The following is a 17,608-nucleotide window of genomic DNA, read 5'->3' on the forward strand; positions in this document are numbered from 1 at the left end:
TGGGAACACACACATAACAATACCCAAATGAGTTGACTTTCTTCTATATATGAAAAGTTTACATTCTTACCTTTTTAAAGCTTAAACAGCAAGTTTTAATTAAACTATTACAGATGCTGTGCAATTATGCATCTATATTTTCAGAAATCTCAATTGTTTTTACCATTTTTTGGAGATATGCATGCTGGAGCCAACTCTTCAGTAGGAAGGTTATTTCCGGAGGCGCAGGCACTATTTTCCCCTGTAGATGGAGACAAAATCCTTAGTGAATCACAGCAGAAGCAGTGTTGCAACATTTCTTAAGGTGTCTTCGTGCTTTATTATGTAGTTCATACAAAATTTAGTCATTGCCAAGATTTAAACGTTAAAAAAAAATCAAACTAATGTTACTTTTTTTTTAATCCATCAGGGACATTTTTTTCTTTAGATTTTTCATGAAAAAAAGATCACTTAAGATCTAAAATTAGAAGATGCCCGATTACTTTAACTGATATCATATCCAAATTTTAGATAACGTCCTATGTGTTGCTCGTACTTCCTGTCGTGGTGGAGCAGGAGATGGGGTCACTGGTGGAGCGAACGATGCGTGCCAGTTTGCGGTACCTCCTGGCTGCTCTGAGCGTCCGAGGCTTTTCTGAGGGTGACTGGCCACTTTGGCCCGAGGTAGACGGGGGCTGGGATGTGGGAGAGGGAGACCAAACACTAAAACACAGCCTGGGACCTCTTGGCCTGGTGGGAGGGGAAGGAGAAAGAGAAGGAGCTGATGGGCTGATAGCCGATGTTCCACCAGAGGAGGCCACAGAGGTAGGGGAGCAAGGCTGTGGCGGTGGTGGGATGGCAACAGGGAGGGTGAGCTTCCTGCTCATCATCCGAGCTTTAATTAGGGAGTGTGTTGCTGCTTTAGGAGGATCCTCCGGCAAATGTTTGGCTGAGGCCAGTTCGTCACTGATGTGCATTGCAGCCCTGAACTCCTCACATGGATGAGGGTTCTCTGCTGAATCCTCCTGGTCCAGATTGCTGAAGTTCTCTGAGGACCAGTCTGGTGAGCGTTCTAGTGAGTCCTGGGTGTGAGATGACTCACTGTATCCAGTATCGCTTGGGCGAGAATCTGTGTTGGGCATGCCCCGATGGCAGCGTGAGGAAGCACGCATGCAAAGCTCCAGGCTGGTGCAGCTCCCGCCATTTGGGGCCGTCTGCAGCAATCCATATGGAGAAGAGTCAGAGCCCTGGACCTCCAGGGAGCACAAGTCCTCAGAGGAGCAGGTCTGGTCATGGTCAGCCACTTCCGATACCATTAGTGATGCACTGTCCACTGAGGCTAGAAATATATAAAAAATGATGTGATTAGAATAAATGCACTGACTATGAGCAGATTTTGGAAGTCTTTCCCTTGCATACCCTGCGTGCTGAGTCCTGCTGTAGTGTTTCTCTCACAGAGACTGGACTCAGTGGCCTGCTGGTCAATGCTGGTGGTGACCTGTTAGTTTTAAAGAATAGTCAAAATTTATCTTTGAAGCAAATTTGCAGCATTTCCATTGACTGTGTGTGAGCTGTGATTCAGTTGTAATACCCCTGATTGACCTGGAGGGGGCTCTACAGGCATGCTGCACAATAACAGTAGATTCTTTCTTTTATGTGGAGCATCAGTGAAGGAAAAAACAGTTTTGTGTGGACTATTCTGTTGAAAAAAAACCCAGCCTTTGTTTTTTAAATTACAGTGCAATGTCTTTATGGGTAACTTGTATTTTTCTTTCTTTTCCCTTCAAATTGAAATGATTCCTTTTTATTTCTGTTATACCTTTTTGGTACGAAAAACAATTAAAAAAAAATCACACAAAAAATAGCAAAACAAAAAATAAAGGATGGAAAAAAGGGATGAGCAGCTTGAGGTATTCACTTGTTTTAAAGCAATAAAAAAGATTCTGATATTGTAAGTTGTGATGATTGAAATGCAGCAAAAGGTCTGATCTGCTTTAGCATGACACATTGGTTCTCACATTCAGTTAAAAACAGATTTTTCACATACCAGCATCTTTCCTGCACATATTTGTTACAAAATTAAGTATGGGAAGCTAAGGTTAAAGGAAAAAACTTTACACAAATGTATTAATTTAAAAAATAAAAATAAAGCATTGAAACAGTCTAGTAACCATATTCTAGCTTTCCTATCGGAATTGCATAGAAACTGTTATTTTAAGTAAATGTTTGGTATTTTCACCTGGCTGGCAGGAGTTTGACCCACCACAGATTCATACGGTGGGGGTAAGTCAGTAGGGTAAATGGTTCCTGGGCTGTTAATAGGGACCCCATAGACAGTGCTGAAGGGAGAATGGGGAAAGTCCAGATGCAGGCCTCTGCAAAAAACAAAAAAAGCAGTCAAATATCTAGTTGATCATTGAAAGAACAACAAAACAAAAAGAATTATGAGCACAAAACAAACACCGTAGTGAGAAAATCTTGAGAATTGGAAAAACAAAAAAACTGCCATAAAATTCTGAGTCACAATTGCAGTGAACTGAAATATTCAATCAAACACTATATCGTTGTTGCTCTATGTTCACAAAGAGATTCTTGTGGAGGCCATTAAGAGCATGCAGCCATCCGTGGTGTCCTATCTTTTAATTACAACCCTGTGGTCTTCTAATGCGACAGAGCATGAAATACTACCTGAGAGTTTCCACCAATCACTCGAAGCGTGATGATGTCATGACACATCCGTGGCCTTGAGTGAGGACGCCATAAATGCTTTTTCTACCCTGTATGTATGTGTGGCAGAAATGACAAGCAGATATGGCTCGCTGCCAAATGGCAACAACAGACACTCTCCTGCTGATAGGACAGAGAAAATGGATGGAGGAATGAGGGAGGAGCCACCTGAGACTCACGGATTCCACATGGGGAGAGGTGCTCCATGATCCATGGATCACCATGACACACGTGATGATAACAGACAGACAGCAAATGTGCATGATTTTGTGTTTGCATGCAATACTTCCTCTTCCATCTGCATATTGTTCAGTTCGTAAAATTTCTCTGGTAATTTGTAGCAGCAAAGTATGAGTGTGTGTGCTCTGCAGGGTCTTTGCAACAACTTCTTTTTTTGACTTTCATAATCTGCTGTTTCTAATTACGTGTAATTACCACTGCCATCCACAACTTCCTTTTATTCTTGAATCACTCATTCTTTTGACACATATTTTTATCACATAACTTTAAGGAACATGCAAATCTTTGGTGAACCTCTGCAAACCTTTAAAATGAAAGAAGAACCATTTTTAGAAAACCCATCTCCTGAAAATGCATTTTTTAGTTCCTTTGTAAACTTGGAATAACTTGCAAATTCGTTAAGGTTCCAAGATTCAGAACAGGTATTTAAAAACGTGGGTAGCAAATCTAGGCAATTTTGATTTGAGAGAGAATGTTCATCACATTTTCAAACTGAAGAAATTGGTATTTGCAAATCTTTCATTGGTTGACAAGCTAATTTCGTTTACTTGAGCATCAGATTGTAGAAAGAAAATTAAAAGAGTGAAACCTCAAGCTGGTTTAAAAACTCCAGAAATGCCTGATCTATCTGGATTTTTCCCACAACCTCTGAAGTTCTTAAAGCAGATTGAAAAAAGCTTTTGAGTGGCGCTTCCGTGGATAAAACTGCTTTGTTAAGGCCAAAGGTTGGAGGAGAACAGCCCGACAGGTTCCAGATGACAGAGAGGCAACAGAAAAACAAGTTGTTGATAAATAAAATGTGGAGAGCACAACCTCTGATTACACAACATGCATTCTTGGAGAAGATGGGCAACAACAGCATCAGGAAAATAGAAGAAATTCCTCCAGAGAGATAGGAAAAAAATGAAAACAAAGCCAAAATGATACACCAAATCTGGACCAAAGCAGATTACAGACAAAGCCAGAGCTGATGTTTCCGAATTTTGCATAAGCCTTATGAACAATGAAGCAAAAACATTATAAAGTCTTTTGTTCATGTTAATTTCACTTCACAGGATGTTTTTGGCCAGCTGTAGGGAGTCTGGTTTGAGACCACAGGTTTTCATCTCTGCTTTTTGCAGATGATGTCATCCTGTTGTCCTCATCACACCAGGACCTTCAGTGCACATAGTGAGGTTCGCATGAGAATTAGCTCCTTCAAGTGAAAGTCCACGGCACCCACTTTGGGTCATGACCAGAAGGACTAGATCAAGGTTACAAGTGGCCAAAACAACTTGGCAGAGTGTTTCCTTGGAGAAAGGGTAAGGAGCTCCATGATCCAAACAGAAGCTGGGAGTAGAGCTGCTACTCCTTCACATTGATAGGAGGTGGCGGAGGTAACTCAAGCCTCTGGAGAGATGATCCTGGCATTTCCCACTATGCAGAGGCCCTTTCTGAAAAAACCTAGAACACACTAGGGACCCTGTCTCAATCACATAGGAGGAGGTGTCTGTCAGGAGGACATTCAATGTATTTTAGTTCAATTCAATTCAATTCAATTTTATTTAATTTTAATTATATAGCCCAGTATTAAAACAATCGTCGTCTCAATGGGCTTCATACCAGTAATTGTAGTGTAAGATTTCTACTTAGATTTCTGTCTCCAGAATCTGGTCAAGCAGAAGAAAAAGCACCGAATTGGGAGTATATATAGGCACCGAACATCTACTAACAGGATTTATTTATTTTTAATGATTGAAACCAAAACATTTTGATCCATCAACCAGAAACCAGTTTACATAAATCCCTACAAAGTCTAATTCATTTTTTGTTTTTTAAATTTCATCACCAGGCTTTCTTGTTTGTACAATTAGCATAGCTAAGGATTTGGGGTTTCTATTAAATATACTGTACATTAACAGCTGTTAATGTACAGTAAATGTACATTAAAAGCTGTTTCAGTGCAAAAGAGAGTTGTGCAGTTAAAGCATTAAAGTTCAAGTATTAAATATAAAACCACTAAAATCTTTTGGGTTCCAGGCATATTTAAGAGACAGACGTTTAACGTTTTCGGAGATTCATGTCTTAAATCAGCAGTTTATAATTGCTATTCATCTTCTGTATTTGAAAAGATCCTGGGGTGTTCAGAAGACAAATGTGCCTCTCACCTCTGTCCATCCATTGACGGGGTGCAGGTGTACTCTGGTGGGTAATATGGTGGTGGAGGAATGGGAGGGATAAACTCATCAAAGTCCAAGGTTTGGTGCAAGATGGTTCCATAGGGGGTCACGCAGTCTGCATTTAAGGCTCTGGATCTGTGCGGCATAAACTGAAATAGAGAATAGTGTGAACTATTAGCACAGGTGAGGGATTATATTCATTCCTTTATTTTTTCAAACCTTTTTTTTTTCCTCACTTGGAAAAAGACGGAGCAGCTTTTGTGTAGAACCTGCTATTTCAGGCAATCATAAGTAAATAAGGTCAGGGTTTTTTGTTCCCTGAATAAAAGTCACTGCATCAACTATAAGTAAATAATTGGCTCTAAAAATTCACTACCCTGACTCAGACTTTCTAAGTAGCTCACCTTCCCAGTGGTAGCCAAGCCCTTCCTCTAATCTCCTTATTGTTGTGTCACTATTGATTTTTTACCCCTCAAAGTTACCAAACTAAACAAAGGGTTAACAAAGGGGAATCAGAAAAAGAGAAGAAACTCTGTGAGACTGTCAATGAGACACAGTGTTCTGTGTCGTTATACCCTGCATATTTGGATTTAGCAAAGTTCAGTTATTAAGGATGTTTTTCATGTTTAAATGAGGCTTAAATTATTTTTTAATATGTTTGCTTTTAACATTTAAACATGAAACACAAAGTATGAATCTCTATTAATTTATTTAACATACTGGTACCACAAAAATGGTGTTAAATTGACCCTCTAATTGATGTTAAACCCTGAAGCCCAACCTGCTCTGAATAAAAGCCTTAAGTCAAGATGAGAATAATTCTTTTAATTGTTTTTCATTCCTTAAGCATTACAAGTCCAACAGCCTCTGAAGCATTCATTTCTTCCTCTCTATTATGTCTGCATTATAATGGAAAAAAAAAGAAAAGATGGAGGATAAATAATTGGTGTTCTCCTGTAACTGGGGGTTTACAAAAACAATTAAGAGCCATTTAAATTTGTTACTGCTCTGTTTCGCAGATCAGTAATCATTAGTTTAAATACTAAGTTCCTTGATGTGCACATTTTTGCCAAACCAAACATCACAACCAGTAGTTATTTTTTCAGAAACTGCAAAAACAGACCTCCAAGAAATAATATAAATTTTTAATGTTTTTAATTAGCAAAAAATCTGCCAATGGGGTAAGAAAATGTGTCATTAAGCCACCACACCATTAAGACATGTTTTTTTTTAACTAAAGTTGTTTTTGCTTCATTTATTGCAAGTTATATCGTCATCGCAGTACTGACCATTAATATCGCATATCGTGATTTTTCCTCATGTTGTGCAGCCCTACTTAATACAATTGTTTTTCTTGCAAGAGAGACAATACAACTTTCTTTCAAACAAGGGTCTTTTTATATTCTTAAGATTCACTTTTGGCAGTGAAATTAAACAAGTGTGCCCAGCAAATCGGCATAAAATCTGTGAACTAAGTTTGCCGTCCTGTTGACTCATAATCTCCGTCACTCTAGGATTGTGTCGTGAATGAAAGAATGAATGAAAGAGTAGTTGCTACTGTTACCTTCCATCACACTCACCATCTGCAGCACATCAGTCGACACCATCTGCATGCAGCACATTGCAGTGGCAAGAGCACACACGATGGTGGAGATGACGTTCAGGGCACAAACACTAAACAACAGCTCCTAAAGGGAGACGACGGAGAGAGGAGGACAGTGTTAGAAGTGGACAATAAAAGAGGAACACATAGAAGAAAATTGGTGAAAGTAAAGACACGAAAAGAGGTGGAACAACGGAGAAAAATAAAAAGTACAGGAGTAGGAGGTTATCAAGGTTATCAAATGAAAAATATAAATGTTATATATCAATGAACTAACTTTAAAATATTTCAGTTTGTGTAGTTAAAAGATCATCCTTTCATAATCACCTTTCATGAATAGTAAGGAAATCTTGAAATGTTCATGATGTGGTCTATCATGAACATTGACAGAGAACAGGAGCTAATAGGAGGTGACTGGTTGTCTAAGATGAAAAAAAAAAAACCCCACTATGTTTTCGTTGTATAATCATACTAAAAGACAACCCTATTGCCTCATGCTGAATGCATTGGTTCAAATCCCAGCAGGGTCCTTTCTGTGTGGAGTTTGCTTTGCATGTGAGTGTTTTCTCTGGGCACTTTGACTTCTTTTTCCTCCCACAGTCTAAAAATATGTTTTATAGGTTTGCTGTAAGTTGCCCTTTGGTGTGTGTGTGTGATTGTCTGTCCACATGTGTGGCTCTGTTGTGGGCTGTTGACGTGTCCATGGTGTAGCCTGCCTTTTGCCTATGATGCCTGGGACAGGCTATAGTGACTGCCATGACCCCTGATGGAGCGGGTACAGATGATGGATACATGGTTTAATCCACAAATGCCACAGCACTGAAGAGATGTCACACTTTCCAGCATGTTCATCCACTGAACTACAAATCTGCCCAACGCTCACATAGACCATCATCCTCACTTGTACGCCCTCCTTGCAACTCTAAAAGTGCTGCATAGGTACACAGCAAATGCTAGTGAATGTAAAAAGATTATTTCAGAAAACAGATTTTATTTTTTCACATGACTAATACATACGAATAGGAATAATCACATCATATAGCCAAGTAACTCACTGTTTATTACATTTAAATTGTTTTGGAGATGTGGTTGATTTTGATTTTAAATCAAGCTTAAAATGAAAGAAAGAAAAACAAGAACAAAAAAAAAAAAGAAAAGGAAAAAAAACTGTTCCATGTAAAAGATAATAAATACAGTCTGAGAGGATCAAACATGTTTAAGTAACCAGATGTTAGAATAAATGCTCTCTCCACAAAAGGGGCTCAGATATGGAATCACTGCAGGGAAGACATTAAAAATTCTCAATCCATAAAAAAAATTCAAAGGGTGATGCAATAAATAGTCAGCAAGATTCATTTATGTTTTTTTTTTTTTTGTAACTTCTGACCATATCTGATTGTTTTCAGTGTATGTGTTCATTCCTTAATTTAAATAAATGTAAGTTTGGATTTTTTTTTAAAAGGGGCTTGCATAAAATGCACTTTTCAAACTTGGCATATTCTCATTCGTCTTTATACTTCTATTAATTTTTTTTTTCATTTGATCGGTTTTGAAATGTGATGAAAATAAAGTCAAGACCTTCTTAGAATTTTACTCAGTAAGCCAGAACATCTGCTGAAAGAAGAGCACTTCATTTTACTGGGATTTATAATGTTCGGCATTTTCCTGTCTTTGCCATAATACGTATGCAAGAGTTTGATTGTCTGTGTGTAAAAGTATAGTTGAGTTTGTGTGAAAAAGTATAAACTACGTGTCATACGGCCTATCATAGTCTCCTATATATTAATTCAACGTTTTTTATTTTATTATCAAATCCTGAGTCATTGGACATACATTTTTGAATAAAAAATAAAGCTGGCATCTTAAGATCTGTATAACTTCATAATAATGGTGTTTTTCTTAATGTTATTTAATAAATAATTAAGAATTCGTTAACTATTTGACAGACCTGCATGTGACGTGTCACTCTTCAAAATCCCCACTGACCCCATCATGGCCGGCCCTCCCTATACGCGAATTACGCAGCCGCGTAGGGCCCCCGTCACTACCAGGGCCCCGAAGTGGCGACAAAAATTAAATAAAAAAGACCCAAATCTGGCAACCCATTTCATAGAACTTCCGTACCAACGTGCGCTCTGAATGTTGTGCAAAAGAAAGTTGCCTGCACTTTAATGATCTCCCCTTTCAGCACACCTGAACCAATCTGGCAACCCAAATAATGACGTTACACCACTCTTAGGAACGATTGGTCAACATATTTGCATCTGAGCCTGGCACACACTGTGCCATTTACGAGCGCAGTTTGTTTCTATAAAGTTGGGGGAAATAAAAAAACAGCACATTTTGTCACGACAATCAAAGCGATAACAAGAGAACTTCATGCCACAGAAAAAGATGAAGAACTTCAACATCAATCAAAAGGTAAGTTTGGAAGATGTTGGGGCCGTATTTTGTTACATTATCCAGTATTTCTGTGCAGCTGCGCAATTTTTTCGTAAGATACTAATTGATCCGAGGTGAAGTTTGCACATAACGACCCAGTTTGTCGTAATTTCCAATGGAAAACTCGAAAATAATTCTCATTCAGTTTCTTCTGCTCTCAAAGAGTATCAAAAGTATTGGAGGTGGTGCAGCGTCCACATCCCAAGAGGTTCCTGACATCACTGAAGATGTCATCTCAGGTAATTTTAAAAGCATGTAAAGTCATTAAAAAAAGTGTCTGCATAACCCTTTTTTCATAAACAGCAGCTGAAAAGTATGGAGTCCCAAACTTTTCATTATTAAATTACACAACCAATAAATCTCGTATTAATATATAAAAAGATCATGAAATTGTGAAAAACCTGCACACAGATTTTAAATGAGCCAGTAAACTATTATTAGTATTCTGCTATAGATATTTTATTAGCTTTATCATTGCTTATTGTATATTAATAATTCTTGTTTTTTAGCTGCAGAAGAAACTGCTGTCACCACATCTACTGTTGAAAGGGAAACATTTGACTGTTTGACTTTTCACTGTTTGCTTTTATTGAAGTTCTGTATCTCATGTTCCAGAGGCTCCAAGAGAGGCGTGTATGAAAGAGGAACCTATTGGATCCAAAATTCCACCTACCGGTACCTCAAATCCAGTTGGTCCAGCTGAATGACCAACCACACTCTCTGATCCAGTAAGAATGGATTTGGTGCAGAGAGGTCCTTTTCAGACCGATAAAGACTATGACTTTCCAAAATCCCCCTCATTGAGCTGTTATTCTTTATGTTGGATTGTTTTATCGTAATTTGATTTTCTGTTAAGTTGCTGTTTTTAAAAGTTGGAGTTTTAGGAATGTCATTTGTTGAGTGCCTAATGTTACATTAAAAAATATATATTTATATATCTATATACATTTGTCATTCATATTTATTTCTTTGCATTTAAAATTTGTTGTGCACCACTAAATGTGTATCCAACATGCAGGCAATTTACTGTATTCAATTCTTCGGCAGCAACAATAATTCACAAATGTATTAATAGAGAGATCTCATTTATATTACAACAACAGTTGCGTTTTTTTGGTGCTGCTGACCAGTTAGAGGGCCCACAAATTAAATTTCGCTTAGGGCCCCCAGAAGACCAGGGCCGGCCCTGGACCCCATACAGCAGATGCCAAAGGTAAAGTCTGTCAAAGCAGGAAGTAAAGGCAAAACAGAATTGAGGTGAAGTGTTTACTCCAACTATGAAGTGATAAAACTCCTATAAACTGTGTGCAGCAGTTTTGAAACTGTACTGTATCATGAAAAAATCCCTGACAGCCATTAGACTGGTGCTAATGTAATCAGACGTGCTGCCATCTTCAGTGAACACTAGTTTAACCCCGGAGACTCATCCTCCAGGAGGACTCAGTAATGTCCCACATGGAAACAACACACAGCCCGGCTGTCCCCCCAGGAGTCACATATGACTTTCAGTCATCTGGACCTTTGCCCAAGAGCAGCTCGCTGTGAAACCTTCTCTTATGGCAAGTTCTCGTTCGAATTCTCCTGGGTTTATCCAGGCGCCCCATCCCTCCCGACTAAAGGAAATTCATGAACCCTCTGGGTTTGACAGGCAGATCAGTGCAGCATTTTCACTGATGCTGACACTGCACCAGACAGGCATGGCCAACACAGGACGGAGCCAGAGGGCAGAGCTGTCACTTTACTTACCAACATATAGTCCTGTCCTCACAAATGATTACTGGCTGTGCCAAGTTACCAGATTTAGCAAAATAAAAAAGCTTGCTTTTAAAGGTGTCTGGGCTCTCCCTGTGAGACTGGGAGATGACTATTTCAGGAGCTGCTAAGAATAGAGCTGCCTCCTCTCCACAAATGAATCAGTGGAAGGACCTTCTTGCAGACCCTTTGAAACAAAGACTTTCAGTTCTAACTGAAGGAGGCAAATTAGGTTTCTCTGCAACCTGAAAACTCAGATATCCCTCAACTGAATTAGAGGCTGGTCCTCCACGACTGGCACCTAGATAAAAAGCAGGAGGACAGATGTTATCAGCAGTTCCTAGAGAACCAGTTCAGTCTGAAGACAGAGCTTTCTTTAACCTTCAGAGAGCAACAGCTGGGATTCCCGTAAACATTAGGTAATACGTAGTTTAATTCCTGTGCTCCATTGTGACCATTATGAGGGGCCAAACAGTGCTCACCCAACTGAGCATCAATGCTCTGTGTTGGGATCAATTAAAAAAAAAAAGGTAAATATTAATAAAATAGTGATGTCAAAAATCTGTGTCAGGATGAAGGAGAGCTTTACATTGAGATTCAGAACTCATCATCTGAGTCTCACCACCAGCCCAACTCCATGAGACTTATGACGCACACAAAACCTCAAATTGTGCTCTAAAACTCATCTATTCTGAAAACCACAAGGGGTGATGAAAATACATGTGATGTATTTCATTATCAATATGACAAGTTTGTCCAGAACTAAACCAAACGTTTAAGCTAAATGCATTAGTGTTTCAAAATAACAGTAACAAAGACACGGTCTTTTGTTACTCTGAAAAGATCCGTCAGGTTTTATTTGGCACAGATAACAAAATATGTTTTAGAATTTAATGCGGGTGGGTGTTGTCACTGTGTTTTTTTCTCATAAGATGACACAGAAAAGAAAATATGTTAAATCATTCAAAAAACAGATGCTGATTTGGAAAAAAAAGACAGAGGAAAGCAACCCATCAAAGGCACAAGAATTAGCAAAAAAAAAAAAAAAGAAGAGAAGATAAAAATGTAGAGCCTCTTAAATCAAATGATAATTCATAATTAATCCCACACTGACAAAATTTGATGTTGTTCAGCTGAGCTGGCATTTGCTGGAGACTAACTCAAATTATTTCCATTATAATTAAGCAAGTAAGTGGATCATTACATTAAAAGTAAAAAATAACATATGAGCCTATGTGCAGGTGTAATGATTAGATCAATTTGTTAGTTTATGACTTGATAATGCGTGAAACTGTTTTGATAAAAAATCTATTTTTTATAATTAAACTTGACATATGGGTCAATAAAAAGCACAGCAACAGCTTTGTAGAAACTATTGACTGTGGCTGCTTAAAAAAATGCAGTGTTTAACCCATCATATTCTAATCTACTCTTTACCACCACAGATGCCCTCAGTTTTCCATCCTAAACTAGACTTGCATCCATGGCTGGATTAATAAAAAATTAAAAAAATTAAATTCATTGTTGCTTCAGGAATTCACTGGTAAATACCAGTAGTAAGATTATTTTAATGTTTTGCGGTCTGTAAATGAAACTTTAAAAGAATAGGGTGCATGAAAAACACATTTACAGCTTCTTCCTGTCGTTCAGCTATTCTATGTTCCTTTTTAGTAAAGGGAATATGTGAGCGCTGCATTGCATGTTCATTAAAATCAGCAGCAGTGTAAGAGCTATCCAAAGTACTCCATAGACTTGAAAATGACAGCTTCTTCATATACATAACTCAATACATCTCACCACTTTGGCACTTAATAAAGGTTTATGGCAAGGATTTGAATTATGACCACGGTAACAAATGGGCTCGATCATTTCATCTTTTCATAGGCACGATTCATTCGAAGAAGGTTTTTATTTGATTATCAATGTTTTATAATCAACTAGGGACATGAAAGGAATAGATTTGATTGTCATTAGCCAGTAATGGCACAGAATCTATCATTTACGCAGACACCATGAGTCCAGATGATCTCCTAAGGTCACAAACTCAAAGAAAGCTGGTCCCAGATGGATGGGATTTTTTTTTTAATTCCTCTTTTAGGTTTTAGTTTTAATCCCTTGACACCTATTGATGTGAAAACACATCAAACAATATTGGCTCCTAAATTACCTTTATTTAGCATGTACAATAAAAAGGGATTTTTTCTTTCATAGCTACATAAATTCATGGGTCAAAAGGGTTAAACAAAGTTGGTGGGCAGTCCAAACAGCCAACTTTGTTACTGACATGTCCAGAGAAAACTGCAGGATGATAAAAAAAGGAAAATGTTTTAACAAATATAAAGGAACTTCAGGAACTTGAGGACCATCTGTCTTACCCTTAACAGCCTCGTTAGTAAGATTTAGGTAGAGTTAAATGTATTTATTTTTGAAGAATTATTTCTGAATTTGACATCCAGTTTTGACTTTGACAATCCATAGTGACAGTACATGCTATCAAGGAAAACAATGAGAATTTTTTATATACAATAATTAGTCAAGTCCTACAAGTTACCATGAATCAAATAAGTAATTAAGTTGAATTTTACTTTTATTAAAGCTAAATTAGATTCACATTTTCTTAACAAAAACACAGAAAAACAGCACTGATGTGTCATTCATCCTTTTTCAATGCTTGCTAATTTGTATCTATTGTCCATGGTTGCAACACACTTATACACACGCCCTTAGGGGACCATTTAGAGTCACCAATCAACCTATGAAACACGTTTTTAGGCTGTAATTTCATTAATGCACGCATAAACCTTACACCCACCTTGAGACGCAAGCGTATGGTGTTGCAGTCCCGCAGAGGAGTCAGTCTCAGAGTCTCTCCCTGGCTGCAGCTGGAGCCTTGCTTGGGCATCTCGCAGCACACACACACCGAATCACTTAACTTGACCTGGGGGGTAGGAGGGTAAAACACACATCCACACTCAAGCAGGCATGCCACAGACACAGAGACACATATCAGAGCTGAGCTTGATTTCTGAATCCATATTTCCTAAAAGATGTTGATGATTTGTTTTTACAAAATGTACTCAGTTAATGCTCTGATTGATGGACCAAAAACAGTTTAAGTGACACAACTACTACAAAGTGACTGCAAAAGACTGCTGCACGTGAGCAATAAGACAAAGAAATGCAGGAATAAGATGAGCTACTTTGGGCTGAGATTGAGGTAGAACATACCTCTACTGTGTGTCCCAGATTGAGGGAAAGCAGGACATGAACTCAACAAGTATGGGTTAATTACATTGGGGAGAAGAGATGAGGAACATTAATATTTCACTCCTAACTGTAGCAGGGGTCTCTCTGGGGAGCTACATAAAGCAGAGATGTTGGTGAACTCGCTTCGTTTCCCTGTAGGAAGAAAGCTGCTTATAAGGCCCGGATGGTTGGGTTGGGAGGTTTGGTGGTCGATAAATCACGGACAGCTTTTCTCAGTCTTGAGAGACAAACCCCTGCTGCTTTAAGCTTTAAGTTAAAAACAGCAACTAAACATCTTATGATAGAACTTTGGATTTTTTTCATAAAGTAAAAGCTCACAGTTTCGTTTAAATGGACTAGTGTTATAAATTATTTCTAACTTTCTTTTTCATGAAGGGAGTCCAATAGGTTCATGACAAGACAGCAGTGACACACATTAATAACACCAATAAAGAACTCCTTTTTTAACTTCTAAATTATGAATCTTACTGGGTTTAAGTTCTATAAAATAAAAAAATACAAGGGAAAAAGAGCAAGAACTCACAATTGAAGTCTAACAAACTGACTTTTCATGACTGCCATGTTTTTTCATGACACACCATTAAAAAAGGCAAACTTTTTTGTTGTTGTTTTTACTGGATTTAGGTATTCCTTTATCATCTAGCAGTGAAGTTTTGATTAATTAATAGTTAATAGTTTAATAGTTAATAATTAATAGTTTATTATGAAACTACCATCAGTTTGTTTCACAATAAAAGACAATCAAACTTTATAACGTGATATTCAAGAGGATATGTAGAGTTTGTGGGCATGTGAAGTCAAGCTTTTAAATTTTTAAAGAGTTTCTACACAACACACTCACGATAAATGCTAGAGGGAAAGGCAACATAACAGGAGAGATCGTGGGAATTCCCTTAAGAATGCATGGATTAGCACTTGAATCATGTAAAAGCAAGCAGGCAACCTAGTATCGAGTAGAAAATGTTCACTACTTTCTATTTCATACATCAAAATGTGATCCAATATAACATCTTACTAAAAATAGGAATCACAAATTTGGGTCTCTCAGTTTAACGATTTAGAGAAGACTTCTTCAAATAAAGACACAGCCTTCACCTGAGAAAACGAAATACCCTTTTAAGTTCAGTGCTGGTGTTGACTCAGTTCTGGAGGCTTCTTGGAACAGAATGCTGCCTGTGAGCCTGACATCTGCTGTCATTTGTAAAATGAAATGGACAAACAAGGAACCCGTAACCTTAAGGGATGAAGTGAAAACTGACCATTACCAAAACAAATTTCAGGCTGGGTCTTGTTCTGGACATACGTCCACTTGTGTCACTCATTTATTGACTTTCTTAACTGGTCATTTTAAGGACTGGGAGTAAGCCATTGACGTGTAGCAAAATGATAAGATTTATGTTTGGAAGATAATTTCTTTGTCCCAACAATGCCATGCTTCTTGGGAAGCATGGCACCGCTGCGATACGGGCGCCCCCGTGGTGCAGCGGTAGGGCGGTCGACCCATGATCGTAAGATTAAAGGTTCAATTCCCGCCTTGCACGCCCAAGAGTCGAAGTTGCCTTGGTCAAGACACTGAACCCCACCTTGCCTCTGGTGGTTGGCGGGCGCCTGTGTTTGGCAGCGGAGCGGCCACCAGCGTGTGAATGTGTGAGTGAATGTGTGTGACTGGGTGAATGGGTCCATAACTGTAAAGCGCTTTGTCCAACATATAAATGGCTGCTTAATTCCTTAATTATGTGCCACATTTGTAAGGACCTGTATTTGTGGGATGAGAATTAAAGGTGAGGAAGATCTCCAAAAAACATCTCCTTCTGCAGTTGACTCTTGTTTGGTAGTATGAATAATTAAAGTTGAAGAAATATTTATAAATCTAATTCAGCATTTTAACAATTCATTTGTAGACCACACACAGACAACACAGCCTGTCACCTTCTCTTTCCTGCTAGTCACCAATCTAGTCCCAATTGTTTGTGGACATCATCCTATTACTCTACCAGCATTGGTTGCAAGTTGGTTTGGCTGTGTTTCTGGCTTAAGCAGCAAGCTGATCCCACAATGGTGTCTTTTCTTTACAATTTAATTCTGCAATCCAACTGCTGGAGTCTGGATGCACTGCTGAACGTAAAACACGTGTTCAGTTTCCATTATGCAGACACCAGACCAGAAATTGGCAGCATGCAGTCTTCTCTGGATTGTCTAAGCAGAGAGCCATCAGTCATGTTGTCCTCCATACCTCTGATACAAACTTGTAGAAGAAAACCAACAATACCCAATTGGGGACAGAACCCATCTTTCTTGGAGTGCACACTTTGCAGCTTGGAGCAGACACTTTTTGACCACTGTAGCCTCACAAAACAAGAGTCAAAGGCAAGAGTGATGCAAGCTGCGTGGCGTTGGCAGAGACAATTTGACAAATTTGTTCCATCTTTAGTTCTGCTGGTCATCTCACAATTTATTTGTTACAACTGTGGCACCATGCAAGAACCAGGTTTTCCAACATTATGAGATTTATTGACAGGGAACAGCAATACAAATTCCCATCCTTTTTCTTGCAATACTTTATTCACATACGTTCGTGATTGGGTTATCAGTTTAATTCGTGCCACAATTTTAGAATTCAGAAAGCTGAAAAACATTAAAGATGTCCAATAAAGTGAGTTCTTCTTAAGCCTGCATTGCTCTGTCCATGGATACTGAATCATTTGTCTTCCACACTGATTTGCTGCTGTATTTTGCTTCGCAGCCATAAGTAAATTAGTGGAACAGATTGAAAAGCCCGGGAGGAATATGCTCCACATCTGCCGCATGCAGCCATCTGCATGGAAATATATATGATAAAAAGCATGCTAGCAGTGGCCAAAATCGCCACAAAGAACATGCAAATGACATGTTTAGATGGGCATCTTGTTCACACTGAAGGTGGTAATTGCATTGGTCAGTGTCCATTTGGTCTCACCAGCTGACAGTCATTCAGGGAGTTGACAAGCTGAGCGTTCTGGCAGGACAGGATAGAGCCCGCCAGGTTGAGCATCACACACACTGCAGACAGCAGCATGAAGAATGTGATCTGTGACGGACAGACACAGGGGAGACAGACAGAGAAAAATATGTATATAAAAAAACGCATCAGAAGACAACATTTGCAGACATAGATTGAGCATTTGGTATTCAAGTCTGTACAGTGTTATTTTTGATAAACTGTCTTGCAGTGAATTTCAAAGATCCATAAACAGGAAATTGGAGATAATGTTGCGTGAAATCAATAACATTGTTCCTTTGCAAGCTTTCATAATCCAAAGCTGGGGGGGGAGTCATACAAACAATTAAGAAGACGTTCTTGATAGTTTAACAGTCAGCATGATTGTTTTTCCTGTTTTTTGTAAAATAGCTGCAGATAAACCCTGATAGCAGAAATGTAGCTACAGATGCGAACATTTTA

The 17,608-nt window shown here is 38.6% G+C and overlaps 1 protein-coding gene across 3 annotated transcripts in view; it reads right to left on the reverse strand.

The window, feature by feature from the left end:
• The window catches only part of fam189a1 (family with sequence similarity 189 member A1), an 87,630-nt gene that overhangs the window by 3,151 nt on the left and 66,871 nt on the right, over nt 1-17,608 (reverse strand). The window contains exons 3-10 of one of the 3 annotated variants that reach the window (XM_011489648.4): nt 17,126-17,236; nt 13,715-13,840; nt 6,686-6,793; nt 5,094-5,254; nt 2,219-2,354; nt 1,399-1,477; nt 536-1,318; nt 164-241 (exon numbers count right to left, since the gene is read on the reverse strand). In XM_011489648.4, coding sequence (XP_011487950.2) covers nt 164-241; nt 536-1,318; nt 1,399-1,477; nt 2,219-2,354; nt 5,094-5,254; nt 6,686-6,793; nt 13,715-13,840; nt 17,126-17,236 — 1,582 coding nt within the window. Of the gene's footprint in view, nt 1-163; nt 242-535; nt 1,319-1,398; nt 1,478-2,218; nt 2,355-5,093; nt 5,255-6,685; nt 6,794-13,714; nt 13,874-17,125; nt 17,237-17,608 lie in introns of all 3 variants that reach the window. The other 2 variants (XM_011489644.4, XM_078944443.1) reach the window with 2 other exon arrangements.

This window comes from Oryzias latipes, chromosome 3, assembly GCF_053564925.1.
Source record: "Oryzias latipes strain Hd-rR chromosome 3, Olatipes_Hd-rR_3.1".
NCBI lineage: Eukaryota > Metazoa > Chordata > Actinopteri > Beloniformes > Adrianichthyidae > Oryzias > Oryzias latipes.